General features: G+C 45.6%; 1 protein-coding gene across 1 annotated transcript in view; it reads right to left on the bottom strand.

The window, feature by feature from the left end:
• Positions 1-13408, bottom strand: part of LOC140201977 (adenylate cyclase type 8-like) — a 147087-nt gene that overhangs the window by 82844 nt on the left and 50835 nt on the right. The window contains exons 9-10 of the mRNA XM_072266844.1: positions 9357-9457; positions 6086-6287 (exon numbers count right to left, since the gene is read on the bottom strand). Of these exons, the coding sequence (XP_072122945.1) occupies positions 6086-6287; positions 9357-9457 (303 nt within the window). The remainder of the gene's footprint in view (positions 1-6085; positions 6288-9356; positions 9458-13408) is intronic.

Below are 13408 nucleotides of genomic sequence, written 5' to 3'. Positions count from 1 at the left end.
GCATGGTTTCCTGAAAGGAGAATCCTGCCCGACAAACCTCCTGCAATTTTTTGAGGAATTTACAAGCAGGGTAGACAAAGGAGATGAAGTAGACATGGTGTACTTGGATTTTCAGAAGGCCTTTGACAAAGTGACGTACATGAGGCTGCTTAGCAAGATAATAAGCATCCGTTAGTCTCATGAGACCATGGATTTGCGTTTTGGAAGGTTTCCAGGGCACGGGCCTGGGCAAGGTTGTATGAAAGACCGGCAGTTGCCCATGCTGCAAGTCTCCCCTCTCCACACCACCAATGTTGTCCAAGGGAAGGGCACTGGGGCCGATACAACTTGGTACCGGTGCCGTTGCAGAGCAATGTGTGGTTAAGTGCCTTGCTCAAGGACACAACACTCTGCCTCAGCCAAGGCTTGAATTAGCGACCTTCAGATCGCTAGACAAATGCCTTAACCACTTGGCCACATGCCAACACAAGATAAGAGCCCATGTAATTATAGGAAGTCACTAGCATGGGTGGAGCATTGGCTGGTCGGCAGAAAAAAGAGAGTGGGAATAAATGGATCTTATTCTGGCTGGCTGCCAGTTACCAGTGGAGTTCCACGGGGCTCGGTGTTGGGACTGCTGCTTTTTATGATGTATGTCAATGATTTGAACTATGGGATTAATGGATTTGTCACTAAATTTACCATGATATAAAAATAGGTGGAGGCACGGGTAATGTTGAGGAAACAGAGAGCCTGCAGAGAGATTTAGATACTTTAGGGGAATGGGCAAAGAAGTGGCAAATGAAATACAATGTTGGAAAGTATATGGTCATGCACTTTGGTGGAAGAAATAAATGGGCAGACTATTATTTAGAAGGGGAGAGAATTCAAAATGCAGAGATGCAAAGGGACTTGGGAGTCCTTGTGCAAGATACCCTAAAGGTTAACCTCCAGATTGAGTTGTTGGTGAAGAAGGCGAGTCCAACGTTGGCATTCATTTCTCGAGGTAGAGAATATAAGAGCAGGGATGTGATGTTGAGACTCTATAACGCACTCGTGAGACCAAACTAGGAGCATTATGTGCAGTTTTGGGCTCCTTATTTTGGAAAGGATATACTGACATTGGAGAGGGTTCAGAGAAGATTCACAAGAATGATTCCAGGAATGAAAGGGTTACCATATGAAGAATGTCTGGCAGCTCTTGGGGGATCTCATAGAAGCATTCCGAATGTTAAAAGGCCTGAACAGATTAGATATGACAAAGTCATTTCCCATGGTAGGGGATTCTCGGACAAGAGGGCATTACTTCAGGATTGAAGGATATCCACTTAGAAGCGAGATGCAGAGAAATTACTTTAGTCAGAGGGTGGTAAATCTATGGAATTTGTTGCCATGAGCGGCTGTGGAGGCCAAGTCACTTGGTACATTTAAGGCAGAGATAGATAGGTTCTTGATTAGCCAGGGCATCAAAGAGTATGGGGAGAAGGCAGAGGAGTGGGGATGACTGGAAGAATTGGATCAGCCCATGATTGAATGGCGGGGCAGATTTGATGGGTCAAATGGCCTACTTCTGCTCCTATATCTTATGGTCTTTTGTTGTGACACTACTCAGCCAGATTTTCAATCTCCCTCCTGTACGCTGATTCATCACCACCTTTGATATGGCCCACAACAATGGTGTCATCAGCAATCTTGAATATGGTGAGGATGCTGTACTTCAGCCTCACAGTCACAGGTTGTTTATCTGTTGTGTGTTTTGTGCTCATCAGATCTGGAGTAACAATTATTTTGTTCTCCATGTGTACAGGAAATTACATGAAACAATCTTGAATCTTGAATCTCAAATCATTCCCTTCATGACCTATTAGTTTTACTATTCTTTGCAAGTTTCTTCCACATGCACTTAATCTAGATTTAATTTCAAATGATTCATCTCCACCATGAAAATAGAGCATTGTGTACATTCTCCCAGTCATATTGACCATTGCACTGAAGTCATAAAGGGTTATACCTCATCCCTGCTGATCAAGTTGCCTTAACATGCTTGTCCCATTCACCAGCATTTGGCCCACAACCTTCTAACCTTTCCTCCTCATGTCCGATTGTCTCTTAAGTGTCATAATTGCACCCACCTTTACCACTTCCTTTAGCAGCTTGTTCCACATGCTCACCACCCTCTGTGTGAAAAAGTTGCCTCTCAGGTCCCCTTTAAATCTTCCTCCTCTCCCTGAAAGCTCTAGTTTTAGACTCCCTCCCCAGGGAAGAAAACTGTGAGCATAGGGTGTAGGAGGAGAAAGAGACAGGGTGCTGAGTAGTTCGGGAGGACAGGGAAAGAGGGACAGAAAGAAACACACACATAAAATGCTGGAGGAACTCAGCAGCTCAGGCAGCATCTGTGGAAATAAACAGTCGACTTTTCAGGCTGAGTCTCTTCATCAGTACTGATTACCTGATGAAGGTCATGGCCTGAACCATAAGACCATAACATATACGAGCCCCACACATCAAAGTTGCTGGTGAACGCAGCAGGAGCCCCGCCATTCAACCACGGGCCGATCCAATTCTCCCCGTCATCCCCACTCCCCTGGCTTTACCCCATACCATTTGAAGCCCTGGCTAATCAGGAACCTATCTAACTCTGCCTTAAACACACCCAAAGACTTAGCCCCCGCAGCCGCTCATGGCAACAATTTCCACAGATTTACCACCCTCTGACTAATGTAACTTCTCCATATCTCTGTTCTAAATACACGTCCTTCAATACTGAAGTCGTGCCTTCTTGTCCTAGGATCCCCTACCATGAGAAATAACTTTACTATATCTAATCTGTTCAGGCCTTTTAACATTCGGAATGTTTCTATGAGATCTCCCCTCATTGTCCTGAACTCCAGGGAATACAGCCCAAGAGCTGCCAGACGTTCCTCACATGGTAACCCTTTCATTCCTGGAATCATTCTCGTGAATCTTCTCTGGACCCTCTCCAACGTCAGTATATCCTTTCTGAAATAAGGAGCCCAAAACTGCACACAATACTGCAAGTGTGGTCTCACGAGTGCCTTATAGCAGCGGTCCCCAACCACCGGGCCACAAAGCTTGTGCTACCGGGCCGCTAGGAAACGATATGATTTGGCAATATGAGTCAGCTGCACCTTTCCTCATTCCCTGTCACACCCTCAGTTGAGCTTGAACGTACGCGAGGTCATTACGCACGCGTCATCCATGTCAGCGCGGGAAGAAGATCAACTCCCCAAGCTTGCAAATGATGACAGGCTGAAAAGTTATGTTTGACATAACATCGACTGTACTTCTTCCTAGAGATGCTGCCTGGCCTGCTGCGTTCACCAGCAACTTTTATGTGTGTTGTTTGACATAACATCTCTGCTGGTATTCTGGTTCAAAGTCAAGGCTAAATATCCTGAGATAGTCAGGAAAGCACTGAAAACGTTGCTTCCATTTCCAACATATCTCTGCAATGAATGCAATGAAAACTAAATTGCGGAATAGACTGGACATAAGGAACCCATTCGAGTATCGCTGTCTCCCATCACCCCTCGATGGCACCGTCTTGTTGCAGGGAAACAAGCCCAGGGCTCCCACTGATTCAGCGATATTGGTGTGTTGCAATGATTTCATGTGTTCATATGGGGAAAATATGTGCTGTGTGTTTAATATTCAAATGTTACTTAAAACGTTATGATGCTATTGATTATAAGTGACTTATCACTATATTCATGCGAGGAAAATATGCGCTGTGTGTTTAATATTAAATTTGTTAGATAAACCCTTTTAGAAACGAAATTGAGCATATTAGCCACTTATCACCTATATTCTGGTTGTGATTAACACCTCCCTGAACAGAATCGCCAAAAACGATTTGTCAAAAAAAATCGGCATGTACACGCATGTGCACATAGGTGCCTGCGCAAGGCTTCATGGTCATTGTAGTCTTTCTTTGGGTAAACACAATGTATTTGACTGCTACTCTTGTCCGTTGGCAACCCTACCCCCCCCCACCCCCCCGGGTCAGCCGGTCCACAAGAATATTGTAAATAATAAACCAGTCTGCAGTGCTAAAAAGGTTGGGAACTCCTGCATTATAGAGCCTCAACATCACATCCCTGCTCTTATATTCTATACTCCTAGAAATGAATGCAACACTGCATTCGCCTTCTTCACAACCGACTCAACCTGGAGGTTAACCTTCGGGGTATCCTGCACAAGGACTCCCAACACACAGCTCGAACCACATCATCAAGTTCGCCGATGACACGACCGTGGTGGGTCTCATCAGCAAGAACGATGAGTCAGCATACAGAGAGGAGGTGCAGCGGCTAACGGACTGGTGCAGAGCCAACAACCTGTCTCTGAATGTGAACAAAAGAGATGGTTGTTGACTTCAGGAGGACACGGAACGACGACTCTCCACTGAACATCGACGACTCCTCCATAGAGATCGTTAAGAGCACCAAATCTCTTGGTGTTCACCTGGCGGAGAATCTCACCTAGTCCCTCAACACCAGCTCCATAGCAAAGAAAGCCCAGCAGCGTCTCCACTTTCTGCGAAGGCTGAGAAAAGTCCATCTCCCACCCCCCCATCCTCACCACATTCTACAGAGGTTGTATTGAGAGCATCCTGAGCAGCTGCATGACTGCCTGGTTCGGAAATTGCACCATCTCGGATCGCAAGACCCTGCAGCGGATAGTGAGGTCAGCTGAGAAGATCATCGAGGTCTCTCTTCCTGCCATTGCAGACATTTACACCACACACTGCATCCGTAAAGCAAACAGCATTGTGAAGGACCCCACGCACAGCTCATACAAACTCTTCTCCCTCCTGCCATCTGGCAAAAGGCACCGAAGCATTCGGCTCTCACGACCAGATTTAACAGTTTCTTCCCCCAAGCCATCAGACTCCTCAATACCCAGAGCCTGGACTGACACCAACCTACTGCCCTCTACTGTGCCTATTGTCTTGCTTATTATTTATCGTAATGCCTGCACTGTTTTTGTGCACTTTATGCAGTCCTGGCTAGGTCTGTAGTATAGTGTAGTTTTGTGTTGTTTTACGTAGTTCAGTGTAGTTTTTGTATTGTTTCATGTAGCACCATGGTCCTGAAAAACATTGTCTCATTTTTACTGTGTACTGTACCAGCAGTTATGGTCGAAATGACAATAAAACGTGACTTGACTTGACTTGACTTGAGTTGAAGTCACTTTGCATCTCTGCATATAAGTGCACGACCATACACTTTCCAACATTGTATTTTATTTGTCACTTCTTTGCCCATTCCCCTAAATTATCTAAGTCTCTCTGCAGGCTCTCTGTTTCCCCAACACTACCTGCTCCTCCACCTATCTTTGTATCATTGACTTGTACCACCTATCGTTGACTGTTTACTCTCCTCCACAGATGCTGCCTGATCTGCTGAGCTCCTCCAGCATTGTGTGTGTGTTACTCTCAATTTCCATCATCTGCAGAATCTCTCTGCTTAAGTTCTGGGGCGATGGTCTAAATCTGTCCAATGCCAATGCTCTTGAACCCTTGAGGGGACAATCCTACGAGAAGTTGTGGCTACAGCCCAGTCCAACACACGTAACACCCTCCCCACCACTCGGTACACCTGTAAGGAACAGTGTTGCAGAAAGCAGCGTCCATCACCATGGGCCCCCACCACCCAGGTCATGCTCCCCTGTCACCGATGCCATTGGGAAGGTGGTACAGGAGCCTCAGGGCTCACAGCAGCAGGTTCGGGAACAGTTATTACCCCTCAACCATCAGGATCTTGAACTAAATGGGATAACTTCACTCACCCCATCACTGAATTGTTTCCACAACCCATGGACTCATTTTCAAGGATTCTTCATCTCATGTTCTCAAAATTTATGGCTGATTTATCTGTTATTATTTTTTGGGGTTTTTTTTTGGTATTTGGACTGTTTGTGTCTTTTGTACATTGATTTGTTTGTCTGTCTCGTTATGTACAGTTTTTCTTTGTATTTAATGTGATTGCTCGCAAGAAAATGGCTCTCAGGGTTGTACATAGTGACACATGTGTACTTTGATAATAAATTTACTTTGAAGTGCCAGGTTGAGTTTTCCACTCACCATGTCGTAAATGGATGAGATGAAATTAATCGAGATGGAGAAGACCATGATGGTGGTCCGGACACTGTATGTCTCCTGTATCCAACAGCACATTTCGTGCATGGCCTTCGGGAGACAGGCAAACCCCTCAGCCATGGTGCAGCACAGAAGACAGCAGAGGACGAGCACGGTGCAGATGAAGTGGCTGAGCCTCATCTCTTCCCTGTGCAGACAAGGGCAGTAAGTTGTGAGGGCAAAACCTGTTGAATGCTGAATGGCCTAGATAGACTGGATGTGGAGAGGATGTTTCCTGTTGTGGGTGAGTCTAGAACCAACAGGCACAGCCTCAGAATAGGAGGAGGTTCATCTAGAACAGAGCTGAAGAGGAATTTCTTTAGCCATTGGATGGTAAATTTGTGGAATTCATTGTCATAGACGGTTGTGAAGGCCAAGTTTAAAGCAGAGATGATAGTTTCTTAATTAGTCAGGGTGTCAAAGGTTATGGGGGAAGGCAGGAGAATGGGGTTGAGAGGGATAATAAATCAGCCATGATGGAATGGTGGAGCAGATTTGGTGGGCTGAATGGCCTAATTCTGCTCCTTTGCCTTGTGGTCTAAATCTTGTCATGAATTGAGACACTGTAAAAGGTAATGGTGGGTGTTGTTGGTCCGATTGTGAAACGTCCAAAGGAATGAGTTGTTTCACTTTTGGAGAGCAGGTAGGGCAGCGGTGAAAGAGGAGAGGGGAACTGAGTGGAGGGAAGGGGGTAAATGGACAGGAGAAGAGAAAAGGGAAAGGAAGGTGTAGAGGTAGGGAGTGGAGGGAAGAGAAAGGGAAAGGAAGGTTTAGAGGGAGGAAGTGGAGGGACGAGAGAAGAGGGCAGCTATGAAGTGTGTGCAGTTGAAGGGAAGAATAACAGGGAAACAGACCGGGAATCCATCCAGTGTCTTCCTTTAGCCTCCCTCCCCCACCAATTTCCAGTGCTTTCTCACCCTCCACTCCCTTCCACCACCATCGAACACCAGTCTCTCCTCCCTACCTCCACCCCCCAGGTCTCTTCCTCCTCTCTCACCCATCAGTCCCTCTTGTCTCCCCCACCAATCCTGCCCTCCTCCCTCCCTCCATCAGTCACTCTTCCCTCCTCACATTTCTCCTTCTTCAATCACATCCCTCATTTTCCCCCACAAATCCCTTCCTCCTCCCCCTCAATCAGTCCCTCCTCCCTACCTCTCTACTCTACCCGTCCCTTTCTCCCTACCCTCCATTTGTCTCTCCCCCCTCCCACAGGTCCCTCCCTCCCACCATGCCCCATCACGTCTATCCCCCCTCACTGACTCCCTCCCTCATTTGGTCCCTCCTCCCTCCCCAGCTGTCTGTCCTCCCTCTCCCATCAGTCCCTCCTCCCTACTTCTCCACCTCACCAATCCCTCCTCCCTTCCCCAACCATCCCTCCTCCTTACCTGTCCACCCCACCAGTCCCTTCCTCCTCACCCTCCATTAGTTTCTCCAACCTCTCACAGGTCTCTCCCTCCCTCTGTGCCCCATCACGTCTCTCTCCCCTCCCTCCCCACCCATCCGTCCCTCCTCCCTACCTCTCCACCTCACCAGTTCCTCCTCCCTCCACCTGTCCTGTCCCTCCCCCTCTTCCACCTTCCCTCGATCAGATCCTCCTCCCCCCCAAGGACTGTCCCTCCCTCATATCTCTCGCTCTTCTCTCTCCCACCAGCACCACCTCTTACACCTTCCCACACCCCTCCTTCTCAAATCATCTCTCCTTCCTCCCTCCTCCAGTTTCTTCCATCCATCATGTCTCATCTCCCACCTTTCTCCCTCCACCGTTTCGTTCCACGGGGGTTGCGTTGTGACCAATTCTTATTAAGTTATCTATCAACGGTTTGGATGATGGAAACGATGGGTTTGTGGTCAATTTTGCAAATGATATGAAGACAAATGGGGTTGTAGGTAGTGTTGAGGAAGTAGAGAGGCTACTGAAGGACTTAAACAAATGATGAGTATGGGTAAAGAAGTGGCAGATGGAATACAGTGTTGGCAAGTATATGGTCAGGCACTTTGGTAGAAGAAATAAAAACGTAGACTATGTTCTAAATGGAGAGAAAATTCAGAAGTCTGAGGAACAAAGGGACTTGGGAGTCCTCATGCAGGATTCCCCACAGGTTAATCTGCAGGCTGAGAAAGGCAAATGATTTCATCTTGAGAGGGCTGGAATATAAAGGCAAGGATGTAATGCTGAGGCTTTATAAGGAACTGATGGGGCCTCACTGGGTGTCTTGTGAGCAGTTTTGGTACTCTTATCTTGGAAAGGATGAGGGGGAATGTTGGAACCCACTGTCTTGCTTTTAATGATACCTTTTATAAGATTTGTACTTTTTAACAAACTCGTGTATTTCTCACAGTATGTGGTGGTTCATCCCCACTCAGTGGCAGAAAGGGGTATAGCAGCTACTATCACTTCTCATTTTTCACTGGCAAAGTATTTGCACAGCACCCATGTAATGTAATTGCTTTAATTGTGTAGCCTTTTAGCTAGTTTATTCCTATCTTATTGTAAAAGTGATGGAATTTATTCTGTTGTCTTTGCATTCACCCCTCAGCATCGTTTCTCAACTCTTTATTTAGTTTGCTTAATAATTGTATGTTCGCTTGTACTCTAAAATAAACTGAATCTTGGAATTAAGACTACGTGTCATTCCTGAGTCCTGGAAGAATCCTAACTATTAAACAGAAATCTAACAGGGATCTTCTTGAAAGCTATCAAATGGTGAAAGACCTTGATAGAATGGATTTGGAGAAGATGCTTCCTCTGGTGGGAGAGTCTAAGATTAGAGGACACAGCCTCAGAATAGAGGGATACCAATTCAGAACGGAGATGAGGAGGAATGTCTTTAGCCGAAGAGTGGCCAGTCTGTGGAATTCATTGCTAGAGGAGCTGTGGAGGCTAAGTTACGGAAGAAGTTGATAGATTCCTGATCGGTCAGGGCATGAAGGGATACGGGGGTGGAGGAAGGCAGGAGGGTGAGGCTGAGAAGACAATTGGACCGGCCATGATGAAATGGTAAAGCAGACCTGAAGGGCCAAATGGCCTAATTCTGCTCCTATATCTTATGGTATAATGGACTTTTCTTCTTCCCTCCCCTGCCAGTATGACTTTCCTCTCCTTACCATGCCATCCCTCCCCCACAGCACAAACACACTCCACCACAGTCCTTTGCTTGCTGCCTACTCGTCCCACGGGATGCGCCTCGGTAGGCCCGCGTGCGCCTCTGATACTCACTCGGGCACTGTAAACACCAGCTGTACTGCGATGATGAACAGCATCATGAGGAGGGTACAGGCCACACTGGAGGTGAACACATCGTCCCGGATCCTGCGATACTATGCGTGGGAGAGAGAGGCCAGTGAATACGCAGGGCAGTGGTGACTCGGGAGCTCTCTGAAAACTTCAGCCCACTTACTGTATGTAATCCACTATCTCACTACCCCTGCCCACTCCCTTGCTGGAAACTAGCCAGAAAATACAGTGGATTCCAGTTAACTGTGCCACTGGTTAATCAGGGCAGCCACTTATTTGGGACAACTATTAAAGAGCAAAAACTAACTGAGAAAATAGCTGCGATTCCCTTCATTTATTTGGGACAACACACATCAAAGTTGCTGGTGAATGCAGCAGGCCAGGCAGCATCTCTAGGAAGAGGTGCAGTCGACGTTTCAGGCCGTTATGTGTGTTGCTTGAATTTCCAGCATCTGCAGAATTCCTGTTGTTTGCGTATTTATTTGGGACAGGTGAGTTTTGCTGAACAGTTTTTAATAGCAGAGACACTTGCACTTGAGCGACCACTGGACACTACACCACGTTTAGAGCAAACAACTTTTAAATAGCATCAATTTCAGGAGCTTATATTCAAAATGCAATGGTTTTTGTCACTGATGGTTAACAAGAAATAAACAGTAAGACAATTTTGAACTCCTTTGCTCACTGCAGTTTCAAGCATTCAGGCCAAAGATGCCAGAAATGGTCGGAGGGAAATGAAACTATTTCACTACTTCAACAAGTTAGGAACTACGTAAAATTTGAAGGATCAACAATCCTCTTGAATGTTACAATGAAGATGAAGATTTGGATGATACAGTCATCAAAAGCATTGTATGAAGGCAGTCTATTATCTACACTAGGTGTCTGCGCTGATTTTGCTCATTTACAGTCAATTAAAAGAATGCAGCAGGGTACACTGGATTATTTCATCCATCAATAATTATTAGGAACTAATACACAGTTTTATAGCACTGTAGTAATATAGGTAGTGTTATAATTTGTTCTGTATTTCATTTACAGTATTGTGCAGAAGTCTTAGGCATAATAATAGTTAGGGTGCTTAAGACTTTTGCACAGTACTGTAGTAATTTTATGTGTTATACTATACTGCTGCCGCAAAAAAAAACAAATTTCATGACACGTGAGTGATGATAAACCTGCTTCTGATATGCGTCTCTATTGCAAACTGAGAGTGGGAAGAGGCAGGAAGAGGGAAATCTTGTTTGGTAAAAGGGAACAAGAGAGGGGAGGGAGTGGGAAGCACCAGAGAGACATTTTGTAATGATCATTAAACCAATTGTTTAGAATCAAATGACTGTGCCTGGTGTCTCAGGGCTGGGTGTGTCTGCTCCCGTGCCACCCCCTGCCCCTGCCACCTGTCCCACACGCCTCCTGCGGGGCTCCACCCGACCATTACTTGCAATTTGCTCCCACCAGATTTACAAACTTGTTCTCTGCTCCATGTTGACAAAAACAGTACTGTGTAAAAGTCTTAGGCATGTTAGTTATATATACGTACCTAAGACTTTTGCACAAGAATGTAAATGCAGAATTTGTTACACAGTTTATCTTTGTTATAGCTTTTTAACTACTTCCATGAAACTTTGGCTAATTGTTTCAATTGGACTAGAATGTACTGGGGCGATGTTTCCCAGTTAACTGGAATCCATGGTGCTCAACGATAGACCATAGAACAGTATGGAACAGTTCCGGCTCTTTGGCCCATGATGTTGTGCAGATCTTTTAATCCACTCCAACATCAATCTAACCCTTCCCTCTTACATGGGTCAGGTCACAGATCTTTCAGTGGGTGAGCATCTGGGGGACAGTGACCACCGCTCCCTGGCCTTTAGCATTATCATGGAAAAGGATAGAATCAGAGAGGACAGGAAGATTTTTAATTGGGGAAGGGCAAATTATGAGGCTATGAGGCTAGAACTTGTGGGTATGAATTGGGATAATGTTCTTGCAGGGAAATGTGCTATGGACATGTGGGCAATGTTTAGGGATCTCTTGCAGGATGTCAGGGTCCCGGTGAGGACTTATAATGCTGGCCTTATAATCTTCTAGATCTCTATCATTATCTAGTTTTTTTGAACCTTTCATAAGCTTTTCTGTTCTTATTGACTAATTTTACATCAGCCTTTGTACACCACGGTTCCTGTACCCTACCATCCTTTCCCTATCTCATTGGAATGTACCTATGCAGAACTCCACGAAAATATCCACTGAACATTAGCCATATGTCTTCCATGCATTTCACTGAGAACATCTGTCTCCAATTTACGCTTCCAAGTTCTTGCCTGATAGCCTCATATTTCCCCTTACTCCAATAAACGCTTTCAACTTGTCTGTTCCTATCTCTCTCCAATGTTATGGTAAAGGAGATAGAATTGTGATCACTATCCCCAAAATGCTCTCCCACTGAGAGACCTGACACCTGACCAGGTTCATTTCCCAATACCAAATCAAGTACAGCCTCTCCTCTTGCAGGCTTAGCTACATATTGTGTCAAGAAACCTTCTTGAACACACCTAACTATCAGTAGACGCCAGCTTTTTTTGCACCTCGGGATTTGTTACTCAATTAATATTACTGTGTACACAGTACGTGGTCTGTGATTGGATCCCTGACAGTACAACCCGGCCAGAATGGATCCAGCAGACCCTGGTCATCTGAGAGCTGCTCTGGAACAACAGGGAGAGATGCTGGGGAAACACCAGAATCAGCTGGACTCCGTGTGCAGGGCAGTGGAGTCACCTTCCGCCGGTGTAGCTGACCTTGTGGCCCAGACTCAGTCACTCCAGCTGTCCCAGAGCGCCCATCAACATTCTGTGACTGCATCTTCTACCCCACCCTCCATGTTCTCACTTGCTCCTCCTGTCCAACAGCCCCGTCTGCCTCCTCCAGAAAAGTACTCAGGGAGACCGGTACCTGACGCTCTTTCCTTTCCCAGTGCACCCTCATTTTTGTAAATCAAAAACTGTAAACCTACAAAAAGCAACTAAAAGAATCATTAAAAGGGAAAAGATGAAATATGATAGCAACCTAATAAATAATATCAAAGTGGATAGTAAAAGCTTTTTCAAATATGTAAAAAATAAAAGAGATGTGAGTGGATACAGGACCACTAGAAAATGAGGCAGAAGAAATAATAACAGGGGACAAGGATTCGGCAGATGAACTAAATGAGTATTTTGCATTAGTCTTCACTGTGGAAGACACTAGCAGTATGCCTGATGTAGTGTGTGAAGGAAGAGAAGTGGGTGCAGTCACTGTTACAACCTGCTCAAGAAGCTGAAAGACCTAAAGACCTAAAGTTACCCGGAACAGATGACCAGAGGAACTGCACCCTAGGGTTCTGAAAGAGGTAGTGTTAGAGATTGTGGTGGCATTAGAAATGATCTTTCAAAAATCATTCGACTCTGGCATGATGCCAGAGGACTGGAAAATTACAAATGTCACTCCACTCTTAAAGAAAGGAGGAAGGCAGCAGAAAGGAAATTACAGACCAATTAGCCTGACCTCAGTGGTTGAGAAGATGTTAGAGTCAATTGTTACGGATGAGGTGATGGAGTACTTGGTGACACAGGACAAGATAGGACAAAGTCAGCACGGTTTCCTTCAGGGAAAATCCTGCCTGACAAACCTGTCGGAATTCTCTGAGGAATATTACAAGTAGGATAGATAAAGGGAATACAGTGGATGTTGCATATTTGGACTTCCAGAAGGCCTTGGACAAGGTGCCACACATGAGGCTGCTTACCAAGTTAAGAACCCATGGTAATACAGGAAAGTTACTAACATGGTTAGAGCATTGGCTGATTGGTAGGAGGCAGTGAGTGGGAATAAATAGATCCTTTTCTGGTTGGCTGCCAGTGACTAGTGGTATTCCACAGGGGTTGGTGTTGGGACCACTTCTTTTTATGCTGTATGTAAGTGATTTAGATGATAGAATAGATGGGTTTGTTGCCAAGTTTGCAGATGATACGAAGATTGGTGGAGGGGCAGAT

Source organism: Mobula birostris, chromosome 8 (genome assembly GCF_030028105.1).
Source record: "Mobula birostris isolate sMobBir1 chromosome 8, sMobBir1.hap1, whole genome shotgun sequence".
Classification (NCBI taxonomy): Eukaryota; Metazoa; Chordata; class Chondrichthyes; order Myliobatiformes; family Myliobatidae; genus Mobula; species Mobula birostris.
Note: the sequence above shows the minus strand (reverse complement) of the source record. Positions and strands in the feature narration are given on the sequence as shown.